Source organism: Hypoxylon fragiforme (genome assembly GCF_022984875.1).
Source record: "Hypoxylon fragiforme strain CBS 206.31 chromosome Unknown GGS25scaffold_2, whole genome shotgun sequence".
In the NCBI taxonomy this organism is placed as follows: domain Eukaryota; kingdom Fungi; phylum Ascomycota; class Sordariomycetes; order Xylariales; family Hypoxylaceae; genus Hypoxylon; species Hypoxylon fragiforme.
This window is the reverse complement of record NW_026054757.1, coordinates 1,594,109-1,607,446: the sequence shown is the minus strand read 5'-3', so window position 1 is coordinate 1,607,446 and position 13,338 is coordinate 1,594,109. Positions and strand designations below refer to the sequence as shown.

Genomic DNA, 13,338 nt, shown 5'->3' with positions numbered 1-13,338 from the left:
TGCATTATTGTAGACCTGAGAAGATAATTAGATGAACATCGCAAACCTCACCCCAAGGATCTTGCGGCACCGGTGTTTCTAATGGGTAAGTAGCCCTAGATATTATGTAGCTGGAGGTCGTAACCTACCTATAATAGTCCCTCGGTGAGGTGTTCAATGCTCGTTAACCTACTAACCTAGGTAGGCACATAATACCTGGTCTTCTTGTGGATTCAACTTGCGCCGCCGCGTCGTTTTTTATACTTACACTCTTACACGAAAACGAAAGAGAGAGATAGACGACATGTACGCCCACACAAATCGATGGGTAAGTTTTGCATCTGCTCACTCTTGCGCAATATAGGGCGGGTAACCGAGGGCGCATGCCGAACAAGTTACCCCCAAAAATTGCAAAGTGAATACCAGCGAGACAGGAGTGAGTGTCTTTCACACACATGCACACATTTGATCATTTCCTCAACTAATTACCCTCTCCTGCTCTACTAAGCGGCCCCCCTTTTTTTTCTTTCATATTGCTTAACTCGACTAATGACTGTATATATCGTGTAGGTTCGTTTTGTGATTTTGAATGAATCGACGTCCGAATAAACGACGAATGGGAGTTTCATCAGCACACCCCTCCGAAGATACATATTGGATCGCCATAGTTATCTGGGGCCGCCGCAAGTTTCCAATACTACCCAGATAGTTAGCTGACCTAGTACCTGCCTACCTACTTAACCTTGGAAGTAACCTACATGTATGGAGTAGGTAGTAGGTAGGTACTCTATAACGGCACCGCCGCAATGCTTTGCTCCAGTGTCCTTTTTATCCCCGCAAAAAGCCGGGCTGGATATCCCCATCTGACAGCCAGATTCCCACTCTATTCATTCGTACCCCAGTTCCGGTGGACGCAAAGACTCGTCGATCGAAGTAATATTGTATTCGCATTATTATCACCCGTGGCCGATTTCTGATCGTCTTACATACGGTATATACATACATGTATTACCTACGTACCTAACCTAGGCGCCTAGGTATGTAGGCACCTGAGAAGCATCTCTACCTGAATGAGAAACAGGTCAGCAATTGTCCTTGTTGGTTACTGCCCGAAAAGTGCCCAGTGGCCTGTGCATTGTGCAACTTGTGTACTTGACCTGGTCTGACCTGACCTGATTTGACTTGACTGATCTGATCCGACTTTGGCTTAGGTATGTGGTTATGTGCCCAATAAATAGTTCATTCAATGATAGTGTAGAGACTAAAGTGTAGAGACTAAAGAGCAGAGACTAAAGAGTAGATACTAAAGAATAGAAACTACAGTACATCCATGAATGTACAATTAACTAGGTATGTACAATTGTTACAATACCTAAGGGACCAAGGGTACATGAATCCCAACTTCCAAGGTTTAATGAACTTTAATGAATGTTAATAGTAACAATGATAATTATTTCTAGACCCCAAACCCTACAGTTAGTTCGGCTATTAGTTGCCGCGCTGCACGGCGCTGTGCACTTGGAAGCAGCATCGCAATCTGGGGCAAGATTTGAATGGGAAGGATTGATGAGGCTTTGTAACATCCGAACCAGTGGAAGTCGCAAGAATAAATTGACTAAAAGTTGAACTAAAACGGCGGATACGGGGATAAACCCAGGCCGCCGGCAGGCATCTTGGAGGGTACATACCTGGAATATACCGCAGTGCCTAGTTACATCGGCCTAGCTATGTATGTACATGCTATAGATGTAGAATTTGGAGTATGATACTTGCAATACTGAACCCCTCCAATGTAGAAGAGTGCCATGTGCTATGTACTGCCCTTGACATAATACATACTCCTACCTAGAGTGTGTAGGTACTGCTTTAGCAGGTACTGTTGTAACTTTAGACCTGGGAAGTTGGAACCTTCCCATGAATCCAGTTCTTGGATCATCCACTCGTAGCCGCATTCTTCGCCGCACGCCTCTTCCTTCCTGGTTCATTCAACCTCCTGCCATCAACCCTATCGATCATCAGCGGGGAATTCAACCCATATACCTACATCGTAGGTACCACGTCCCTGTCTCTTGTCTTCCCAGATTACATACATCAACAGCTAATATAATAGATAACTAATAGTTAGTATCTTACTTATGTAAAGCTCAAATGCTGTCTACCCGTGCATATATACACCATAACACTATGCAATATCCATATGTACATACATGTAGCACTTGAGTTTCAATATTATATTTACGTGCTTTTTATTGTCTGCCGTTAATTATATCAACGTCCCTATCTAATTTTAATCATGTCATTTGAGTTCTCTTTTGTTTCGCTGGACCTTCCATATCATTTCCATTTGTAGCCTTTTACCATTCCGTCCTATCCCTCACACTACCAGTTAAATTCCCAATAGAAAGAAATTCAAGAAATACATAAGGACGAACATGACGAAAGAAGGATTGTTTCTGACCTGATTACTACATACCTAACCTACATACATCAATGATACATACTCTATCATACTATGCACATACATTCATGAATAGTACCTACATACCTACCCTAGGTGTTGTCATAACCTCGTACATAACCTACTTACATAGATGATAGAGACCCCCTGCTCGTTTGTACAAGCAGAAAGCTTATACACAGTTAACCCCGGTCCTATTAAATGCGGGTTTTGCCCTTTGGACCTACCTTATCACACAGCGCAATCTGGCAATTTTGACTGATCCGATCCCATCGGGTTTTACCAGCACCAAATCCAATATTGAAGGATACAGCCATTGGCCTCAGTGGTAATTGCCAGGTATATGTACTTACCAATTACCAGTCTTACCTAGCAGCACAAGGTATCTACCTATACAAACCTAAATGGCCTAACCTTAGCAGCTGCCTACTATGTAGTAGCTCTGGCTTTCCTACATAGGATACTAATGTAGCTGAGAGAGATGTTTGGTCTACATATGCCTGTGCTTTGATGTTCCCATCTTGTCCCATCTTTTAACCCAGTCAAGTTACTAACCTACATACCTCACGCTGCCTAGTACTTAGTTACCTACCAAGTAGTACATACATATAATTTACCTACCTTGACACTATTAGCTACAGAACCCTTCCCATCTAAACCCCAGCCCATCCGCTACCCATCCCACCACGAGAGAAATAAAAAAGGGAAGAGAAAAAAAAAAGAAAAAGACGAGGCTCCGCAGCATCTCCCCGCCTTACATTATTTTGCGCCAAACCTTACATACTTACCCCTACCAGGCCAGACCAGACCAGACCAGAACCTGACGAGACCTGCCCTGCCCTGCCCTGCCCTGCCTTACAAGAACGTTACTACGAAGCTTTCAGTTGCACCAGCACCAGCACCAGCACCAGCATCGGCACCTACATCAGCAAGACCACCAGAAACAGCAACAGAACCGTACAATCCCATACATCCATCCGTACCTACATAGTGCTACCCCAATATCAAGTTCGAATCTTCGGCGGTCACGAGCACGAGGGTATACTGCTTTAATACCTTGGCAGTGAACTTCAAAATCCACCTTAGAAGCTAGTCTCCGTTATACCATCCTTTCCAAACCCCCCCATTCCCCCCCAAGAACACTTGCCGTCTATCTATTGTCACCGTACCTTTTTTCCCTTTCGTCTAACCTGATTCCATCATTAACCGCATCCTTCCCCCCCAAGCTTTGATTCTAACTGAGCCCCTTCCATTCATTATTTCCCTGTTTTCCCTCTACTTTATTTGGCACATTTCTCTGTCTTCCCCCCCCTCCCTGGGTCTCTGCGATCATTGCGCATTCTGGCCTAGGAACTCCGCGACTCTAGGCAAGATAGCGCGCGACCACCCCATACTCTAGCGATAGGGTCCAAGTACCCACCGATTCGCGTGCGGCTCTTTGCGGTGGGCAAACCCAGTGTCCTGTGTCACTATTACTCACGGTTGAGCCCGCTTCTCCAGTCGACTCTGGCACGCCCGTGTTGCACATTTGAGTAATATATCGCAATTCACAAAAAACAATATCCTAAATATCCTAAATATCCTACCAGGTACGGGCGAATGGGAGGTTGACGGCCACTTTTGATTGTGTTGAATCACGTTGGCGCAATCAGTCCTGGCTCCCGTTACGGAAATTGGCAAATCCCCTCTTGGTTTCCCTTATGATGACTTGAGCCCCCAAATGCGTGAGTAACGGCCATTCCATGCCAATGAGCGAAAGCATGACGACCGTCGGTTCAACCTTCACTCACGACCCTTCAGCTAGCGACGTATATGATCCGGATGACGTGTTTCCTCAGAACAGTCCCTTGATGAAACCTCACCGCCCCAAGCTTGAGCCATCACCGTCCCCGCCGGCTATACCTCTCCCTAAAGTCAGTCTTTCTCCTAGATCCGGTCGGAAGTCTTCTAATCGTCGACAAAAGATTCGTCCGAGCCTCGGTGATGCTGTTTTGATCCACTATCTCGACGGTGGAAAACGTCCCGATATAGTCGCCGAGGCGTGGTCGCGACCTCTCGCTCAATACGACGACGACGACGACGACGACGATCATAGTAAAGGGGATACAGAAGAATCCGCCGATGGGTCGGGAGATGAGGAGGACAGCAGGAGTCACGATATGTCCCCTCTTCCTGCACGGCACCACACCTCACGTCCTACCGATGCATCGGGATCGGGGTCCGTAGACTTGCGGTCTCTCGCGACAAATGCCGTGGACATGCTTGCTGCAGTCAAAGCGGCTACGAAGAGTGTCGATTCGGACGATTCGCAACACCCCGACGATGAACCTAGCGGTGCGCAAAAGACGAAGTTGGCGCAGGGGTTTCGAAAAGATGACGCACCAGATGATAGTGCCATGAAAGATACTAATAGACCTGTTCTTGCTGCGCCAATATCCCCGTATTCCTCGCAGGCATCGCAGGAGATATATTCACCCATGCAATATGCACCAGGTCAGGTTCTGATGCATCCTAACAATGTTCGATCACCTCCCGGTTTAAGTCCTCCGTCTGGCCATGGTGAATTACCTCCGATCCAAGAAGTATCCCCGAAATCCGATTCAACTAGCCACGACCCATTACCATCTATCAGATCTCAACTTCTGGATCAGCTCACAGGCCCACCAAAGGAGTTATCCATACGACATGCTCAATTCCCTCATTCTCCTCCAAGTGGTCCGCCACGTATGGGTGGGATATCCGGAAGCCATGCCTCACCTCCTCCGATGTCACCGAACGAGGCATATCGGCAAGGCATACCCTCTCCTGTCCACACGTTGCCTGCCATGAGTCCTTATTACTATTCAAGCAGCAGTAGTGCGAGCCATCACCGGACTGGACTGGACTACAGCAGCGGTAGTAACGCAGACACGCCGAATGCCGATGGTTCAACCCCTGCCACGTCAATAACGGAGCGGATGAGTATTGACAACATGACAAACCCAGTTGGCGCATTCATTTGCACGGTACAAGGCTGCATGGCACCCCCGTTTCAGACGCAGTATTTGCTAAACTCGCATGCGAACGTGCATTCTTCCGCCAGGCCACATTACTGTTCTGTAAAAGGCTGTCCGCGGAGCGAAGGTGGGAAGGGCTTCAAGCGAAAAAACGAGATGATCCGACATGGACTTGTGCACGATTCGCCTGGTTACGTGTGCCCCTTCTGTCCAGATCGGGAGCACAAGTATCCCAGGCCGGATAATCTACAAAGGTAAGAACTATTGGCTTCTCTTGTTAACCCAGGAAAACCGGGCAATGTCTAATTGTTGAAATAGACACGTTCGAGTCCATCATACCGACAAAGACAAGGAGGATCCAGCCCTACGTGACGTGCTTTCCCAACGTCCAGATGGCCCAAACCGGGGACGGAGACGTCGCCTTGTTCCATAGCATTTGCTAGGAGACCCAAGTAACGAAAATGAGAAGAATGTGAGGAATGATTGCCTCCGACGCTACGATATATTGCCATTCGAATCTTAGATGTACATATGGAGAGGATGATATCCCGGGGGGCGGTTAGTCTTAACAGTTGGACTCAGGTTGTTGTGTTGACTTTGATTGAGGAGTGGGTTTTGCAATTCAAACCTCAATGGGCGGGAGCAGGCGTTTTGGGCGCAAGACGAATATACCACAAAGGGGCGCACTTTTTCCTTTTCCCCCTATTTGCTTTTTTTTTTTTTTTTTTTTTTTTTTCACCATTCCACGCATCCATTTGCTTTATTTATACTCACTCGCTTGTTCCCCCTAACCCATTTTTCAGAGGTGCGAGGGTTCTTGAGAGGGGAGTTTTACCACGAAACTACGACTGTCTACGAGGAGACTATCACTCAGCTAGGTAGCTGACCCGGCGAAAACACCATATGCTTTTTTATATTCGTTCATGTTCATAGTTGAAAGGGGGGCACAGTGCCACATGGCGGAGGATATTTTTGTTAAATTCACAAAAGACACAGACACACTTGCAAGCGAAAGAAATACCAGCTTCCCCCCTCTCCCCCACTCGTTCAGAGCAGCTGATGATGGAGAGGGGAGAATCCGTGGCTAGCCTATGTAGGTCGCCATGTTTACGTCTTATAGCGACACTTAACAGTTCCCATGGTGTTTGCTATTTGGCGTGGAGAAAATTAAATGAAAGAAATATCTATGTTATCACATATATCTACTCCCTCCCCCCTAAAACTTTGCTCCTGCGTACCTATGTATGTATGTTGTGGTCTGAATAGGAGGAATAGATGCATATGCTGGTAGGTATGCCCATGTCATGCTGGGGTTATGTACTCGCTGAGTAAAAAGCAGGTATGTATGTATGTAGTATGAGCCACTTTGCTTCACATAGTTACCTCCCTTCCAAGGTTGGTACCTACCTAGGTAGGTTTTCATGTACTTGATTTACTACTACTAGGTACTACTACCTAGTACTAACCAATACCTCGTTTATATAGGTACAATGTCTGATGAAAGTCATGTTGTGCGATCTGCGTATTCTATCTAGGTCTAGGTTAGGTACCTAGGTATATATATAACTTAGGTAACTAATTACCTGTCTAACTTAGGTAAGGTACCTAGTAGTGTGTAGTTTGCATATACCTCCTATCCATTCTTCCTTCTTCCTCTTTCTATGTCCCTTTTCTTTCCTTCCAAGTATCTTAATATTCGTGTTCATGAAATAGGTAGTTTCGTTTTGTTTTGTTTTGTTTCGTTTCGCTGAGTGCACTGCTGCCTAGGTAGGTAATAAGCAACTTTCTCTAACGTTGTATTATTATTACCCCCTACTGTATAGAAAGCGATGACTTTATACTATAAACCCAGCTAATCAAATAATCAGATAAAATAATCAATCATCAACCGTCTCCCAAGCCCCAGTGTGCACAGGCGCATCACTCAATATATCGACGTGTAGAGCGTCGAGGGCGGGATCGGCGGTGGCCACGGAGTGGTACGATAAGCCGAGCTGTTCGACGACGAGCCATAGGCGGGCAGTAGCAGCAGGGTTAATGTCGAAGTCTGGGGTTCGTAGGCCGTTGACGCCGACTTCTCTGAACTCGCCACTACTATTATTATTATTGCTACTGTTGCTGTTGCTATTGCTGTAATTACCATCGCCTCTGATAGTGTCGCCGCCGTCAGTAGAGGCGAGGATAAACTTGTCGGGGCCTGTGCCGTACTCCAGCGTGGCGCGGACTGTGGGGTAGGAGCGCGGGGTGCTAATACCGCTGCCGCTGCCGCCTCTAGAAGAGGGAGTAGAATCAATAGTGTTAGACCAACGACTTCTCGTAATCACTACACTCGCACGGGTGAGCCTATCCACGAACACGGCAATGCGTTTCTTCTTATGAACCTCGACATTCGTTTCCGTATCGTTCAATGACATGGCTGAGATAGAAGCGGTGATGGAGGTGGCGGTAGACGTAGACGTGGACGGACGAAACGCGAGATCGGGCAGCTTAGTGCGCAGGCGACCCGCGGCGTAGGCGGCTATCGGGGTTATAGTGCAAGGGATGTCAGAGCCGACGCGCAGGGTGAAGTCGGCAAGGCAGCCAGGATCAAACGTCGAGCACACGGCTGTGTATGTGCCAGGGTCAACGAGCGGGCTTTCGGCTAGCGCACAGCCACGCCGGTAGTCGCCCGAAGTTGCGAGAACATCGCGGTTACCGAGGGCCGTGACGCGGTCACCGCGCGCCCAGACGAGATCTACGTGAACATAGAGGTCTTCCTTAGCCGTGGAGATTAGAAGTGAGAGTGGGCTTGCGCGTGAGAGCGTGATGCTGAACTGTGGGTTCTGCAGGTATGTTGCGGAGTCGCTGTTCCCACCGGCAGTACGACGTGTCCAGCTACTCTTGAGCTCGGTGTAGTACTTTAGAGCAGGCTCGGCAGGGGCGACAGTCAAATTCGCACGCGAAAAGAAAGAGAGCGTCAAGGTGTACTTTGGTAAGGGTAGCTCTTGGGCGGCCACCACTATAGTGTACTTGACGCCGGGGGCAGCCTCAAGAGGCGCAAGAGTTTGCGGCGAGTCTACGAAGTTCCCGCGAAATAGGGGCTGGCTGCTCAGCTGGACACGTTTGCCATTGGCATTGGTGAACACATATATGCTCATGAAGCCGAGCTTGCTTGAAACTTCAGCCAAAGTATTAGTAGTGCTGGTAGTACGTTGGCTCCGCAAGATGTCGAGCTCTCGATCCTGCCAGTGGCGGCTGAGGATAATCCAGATATGACCCTCAGCATCGGCAGACATGGAGTACTGGGGGTTGTGCGCGAAGGATTCGGCCATGGAGCTGTCGGGGATTTCCCAGTTGAAATGGTGGTCCTGGCGCTTCGTGAATAGGCTCGGATTCCAATTCAAGTAAAGCGACTCGAAGTGCTGCGCCACGTCATCATAACTGATCCAAAATGAGCCAGGCTTTAGCACAGCCGAATGGTGGGATGCTGTCCGTGAAGATAATACTTCGGATGACGCAACCCCCTTCCATGCGAGACCATCGCACCAGGGATTCTTTACTAGTAGTTTTCTGGACCCGGGCTCCTCGAACATGTCAAGTACGGCATAGTCATGCTCGCCCGCTAGCCCTAATGTCTCTTCTTCGTCTGTCGAAAGACGTCCAGTTCCCACTGTAACAACTACATCTCCATAGTCGTAGGCCTTCTTGACGCGTTCCCACACGCTGTCCCAGTCCATTTCATCACTCTGTAGGAATAGTTGTTGGGGGATCCAGCCAGTCAAGGTGAACAAGTCGGTGCTTGAGTTACTACCCGGAAAGTCATAACCGCCTCGAACCTTGAGGTATGCCTTCTCGATCAAGGCCGGCCAGATCAGCTTTGGATTTTGGCGGTCTACTACATAAAAGGTGCGGTTTATTGAAGACGTGGGTAGTCGATCGTCGATAACTACCTTTCGAAAGCAGCCATTGAAGAACATACGGAACACGTATTTCCCGTTGGCGGAGGTCTTGGGTTGCCCATTCTCCGGGTCGATGGGAAACATTAAGGCCGGCAGGATGGATTTAGGTCCGGGTCCCAAGAGGCGAATACTAGCACAAAGACTTGCAACGACTGAGCAATCCGTCGTTATGTCCTGAACGAAATCGCATTCCTGCTGGGCTTTCATGAGATCATCATCGGACTGTTCGTTAGAGTTGGGTAGAAAACCACGGTCAATCATGATCTCCTGTGGTCTCTTCCAACCAGAGAAGACATCTATCTGACGTTGAGATAAGGAGAGATGTGACTTGTCGTAGAAGAGATCACCATTGAACTCGTCTGCTCCGGGGTCTGATTCCCAAGGCGGAAAGACATTTCCATGAAGGCGAGAACCGCGAAGCAAGATAGCCTGTTCGCTTTTCGGGATGTCGCGTGTTTGTCGTGGCAGCATTAGACGTTGTTCTGTGGCCACTACGCTACCCCTGGGTCGATTTGACTTCTTAGAAGCTTCAGCTTGCGAGGTAAGAGCTTGACACTTCTTCATGAGGCGCTTCTTTTCCTCAGGGCTGGACGCCTCTTGGGCAGCTTTGAAGTACAGCTCAGCAGCTGTTATAATGTGATCGAGAGCTTCTTTGCCATGTGTTTTGGAGGCTAATGCCTCACGATCCTATATATGCACTATTAGACCTGAAGATGATGACTGGAATATGGGTGTTCACCTTTGCCAAGGCCTCCATAGTATGTAATTAAGTGGTTGTCTATTCCAGACTATGATAACATTGAGATTGCAAACCGGATGTGTCTGGGTGATAAGTAGAGAACTCGGATTTGATATGGATATAGATCAGCAAGGGAAAGTACGGCACGACCCCCAAGTTAGCTAAGGCTGGCAAGTGAGGACAACACCATAACCCCCAACTTCCAAGAAGCTAAAGCGGTCTAAGTTTTACAGTACATGGAAGAAGTAATAGGAGATAGGTATACTATCAGATTGTGTTCAACGAGATATGTCAGGTATCCAAAGAGACAGCCCCCGTCACAACACATATAGCTGACATAGCTCTTGAAGACAACCCAACCTATAAGTTTCAACCACGTACGTATAGGGGAGGAAGGGGTCGACAGGGTACATATGGTACTAGGAACAAGAGGGTTTAAATGATGATGATGAAATAAAGAGGGAAACGAAAATATCGTATATTTGTTTGCATTGTCTTGAGGGACAGACAAACTTTACCTGCCGTTACCTCGCAGCTACGAAGCTGGGAATATGATGGTCGTGAATCCGGCGTGATGAGTTTATGTACTGTAACAACAGTTGCTAATGATTGGTCCTTCTTTGCTGCCGTCTGTCCGCCAGGCGTACCAGAGGTATAAAAGCGGAAACTTGCATTTGAATCTTACAGGTGATCTTTGATCTGATTGACCTGGGAAGTGCTAGCTATGTAGGAGCTACGAAGTACTTACATCTGCAATGTATAATTAGGTAATTATGGAAGTAACTCTGGTGAGCCCTAGATAATGGATTAACATAGTCCCGGAGTGGATCTACAGGCTCCAGGCCCCTCTTCCTAAGATACCCTGTTAGTTACTATGTACTAGAAGAACTTAAATTCTGGACCCTTGAATGACACAGACTACAGTAGGTACCTAGGTACCGTATAGATGCCGATAGGAATATGACCGAGGTTCATTGTTCACAAGCTCTCTTTTTAAACTCGGCTTTGCGACCTTTTTAAAGTAGATCTTCCGGTTTTCGCGGACAACGTCAGTATAGCTTCATTGTCCTTGGCTCTAGCTCATCGTAAATCTTTCTTTTACATCTGTTTTAGTAGCATCTTGCATTTGCTTTATTACACAAAAATGCGTACTGGTCCTCAACTCATATATCATTAATCAATGTATTGTTGCCGTAATTAACTTGACAATTTGGACGTGTTCGACTTTTCCTTTTTTTTTTTTTTATAAACCATACACCCACCACTTTACCCGAAAGTCCAAGCACCTACCTATTTAATTCAGCATTCGAATTGCATTATCTTGGATGCCTCTGTTCTAGACAGATACTAGGTACATATTGGAAACGCGACCCTCTCGGTGGTACATATATTCCTTATTCCCTTAGAATACCTTATTCTCTTTCTCTCTAGTCGCCATGGCTGTCCAGTCAAAACCAGCTCCACTACCATCGTGGGGACTCGCTGTAGCTGGTTCTACCGGCGCTGTCTTAGCAAATGCGCTGGTATACCCTCTTGATATGTAAGTAAACACCAATGTTAGGAGATTGTCGCCATCATACGAAATCCCAATTTTAATCAATTATCCCTTGGGTTAGAGTGAAAACACGTCTCCAAGTCCAAGTCAAACGGAAGCCTGGAGACACGAGCGAACACTCGGGCGACCCCCATTATCACTCGACATGGGATGCAATTACCAAAATTGTCGCCGAAGATGGAGTTAAAGGTTTATATGCAGGCATGAACGGGGCTCTACTGGGTGTCGCCTCTACCAATTTTGCCTACTTCTACTGGTACTCGACTGTGCGAGAGCTCTACTTCAAAGCGCAAAAGATCCCTGCGCCACCTCCCACGGCTGTTGAGTTGATGCTTGGCGCTTTAGCCGGCGCCGTCGCTCAAATATGTACAATCCCAGTGGCTGTGGTTACGACGAGGCAGCAGACACAAAGCAAGGCGGACAGGAAAGGTCTCATAGAAACGGCTCGCGAAGTCATTGAGAGCGAGGATGGTGCATTTGGGCTTTGGAGAGGATTGAAGGCCAGTTTGGTGTTGGTTGTTAATCCTGCTATCACATATGGCGCATACGAACGTTTAAAGGGGGCCATGTTCCCTGGGAAAACTCGGTTGACCGCCGGAGAAGCATTTCGTGAGTTACCTTGCCATCCTTTGGCCAAGGATAACATGGAGAAAGAGTCAGGCTAATTATGATCTTCTAGTCCTCGGCGCTATGTCGAAAGCGTTAGCTACCATTGTGACACAACCACTTATAGTTGCTAAGGTTGGGCTACAATCGAAGCCCCCACCACAACGACAAGGCAAGCCCTTCACGGGTTTTGTCGAGGTAATGCAGTTCATCATCAAGCACGAAGGCCTGACGGGCCTTTTCAAAGGCATCGGGCCCCAAATCGTAAAAGGCCTTCTAGTACAAGGAATACTCATGATGACTAAAGAGCGGTAAGTCCCAATTTGGTCTATATGGATATCTACCTAGGTACCTAGGCAATATTCCTGAAATTACATTACTAATGACGTCCTTTAGAATGGAATTCCTATTTATCATCCTGTTCAGATATGTCCGCAAGCTTCGGTCAGAGCAGCTCGCTAAGGCGGCGGCATTGGCGGCATCCGCTGCTTCTAAAACCAAGGTCGCCATTCCTATCACTTCCAAATAGCCTGATGGATATTTCAGCATTTCCCTATTAGAGAGAAATTCCGCGAGGTCAATCGAAAGTTGGAAAAGACAGATCTGTGATACATATAATGCCTGTTATATAGAGGATGACGGGATGGTTGCATTGATGCGTCGATTAATTGGTTTGGGAGTTCGGAGTATTAATGGCATTACCAAGATAAACCCATAGGAACGTTGAATATATTACCGAAACCACAATTTCTCCTGGAGTTCTTGAGAATATTGTTAGACACTTGCATCAGCCTGTCAAATCAATTGAACGTACGGAATACTAGTGCTCTCACTGCTGACAGCTGCCTCGGTACGTATGTAAGCAGGCATACAAAAATAGCGTTGACGCTATAAATAATATATGGGCCTATTTAGCTATTGAGGCTAGAGCCCCTCTCGCAGCCACGGAATTATGTAATTATGCTCATGTGGCTTTACTGCTCGCTTAATTTTCTGCCCACAACCTTGGAACTGGGCAATACCAAACGCACCAAACCACCTTACATCTTTTTCACTGGCAACATTAA

General features: G+C 47.2%; 3 protein-coding genes across 3 annotated transcripts; 2 read left to right on the top strand and 1 right to left on the bottom strand.

Annotated features, from left to right (window-relative positions):
- Nucleotides 1–4,179: 4,179 nt before the first annotated feature.
- GGS25DRAFT_518123 (uncharacterized protein) lies at nucleotides 4,180–5,866 on the top strand (the record flags this gene model as incomplete). The annotated part of the gene is made up of 2 exons (XM_049263487.1): nucleotides 4,180–5,687; nucleotides 5,752–5,866. The coding sequence occupies 2 exons, from the start codon at nucleotides 4,180–4,182 to the stop codon at nucleotides 5,864–5,866; spliced, it is 1,623 nt and encodes a 540-aa protein (XP_049119994.1).
- Nucleotides 5,867–6,917: 1,051 nt separating this feature from the next.
- GGS25DRAFT_475304 (cysteine proteinase) lies at nucleotides 6,918–10,844 on the bottom strand. The gene is made up of 2 exons (XM_049259700.1): nucleotides 10,111–10,844; nucleotides 6,918–10,058 (listed from the first exon to the last, which is right to left on the bottom strand). The coding sequence occupies exons 1-2, from the start codon at nucleotides 10,126–10,128 to the stop codon at nucleotides 7,311–7,313; spliced, it is 2,766 nt and encodes a 921-aa protein (XP_049119993.1). The 5' UTR covers nucleotides 10,129–10,844; the 3' UTR covers nucleotides 6,918–7,310.
- A 277-nt stretch (nucleotides 10,845–11,121) lies between these two features.
- Nucleotides 11,122–13,066, top strand: GGS25DRAFT_475299 (mitochondrial carrier). Its single transcript, XM_049259699.1, has 4 exons — nucleotides 11,122–11,650; nucleotides 11,727–12,274; nucleotides 12,345–12,582; nucleotides 12,668–13,066. The coding sequence occupies exons 1-4, from the start codon at nucleotides 11,547–11,549 to the stop codon at nucleotides 12,798–12,800; spliced, it is 1,023 nt and encodes a 340-aa protein (XP_049119992.1). The 5' UTR covers nucleotides 11,122–11,546; the 3' UTR covers nucleotides 12,801–13,066.
- The last annotated feature ends 272 nt before the right edge of the window (nucleotides 13,067–13,338 follow it).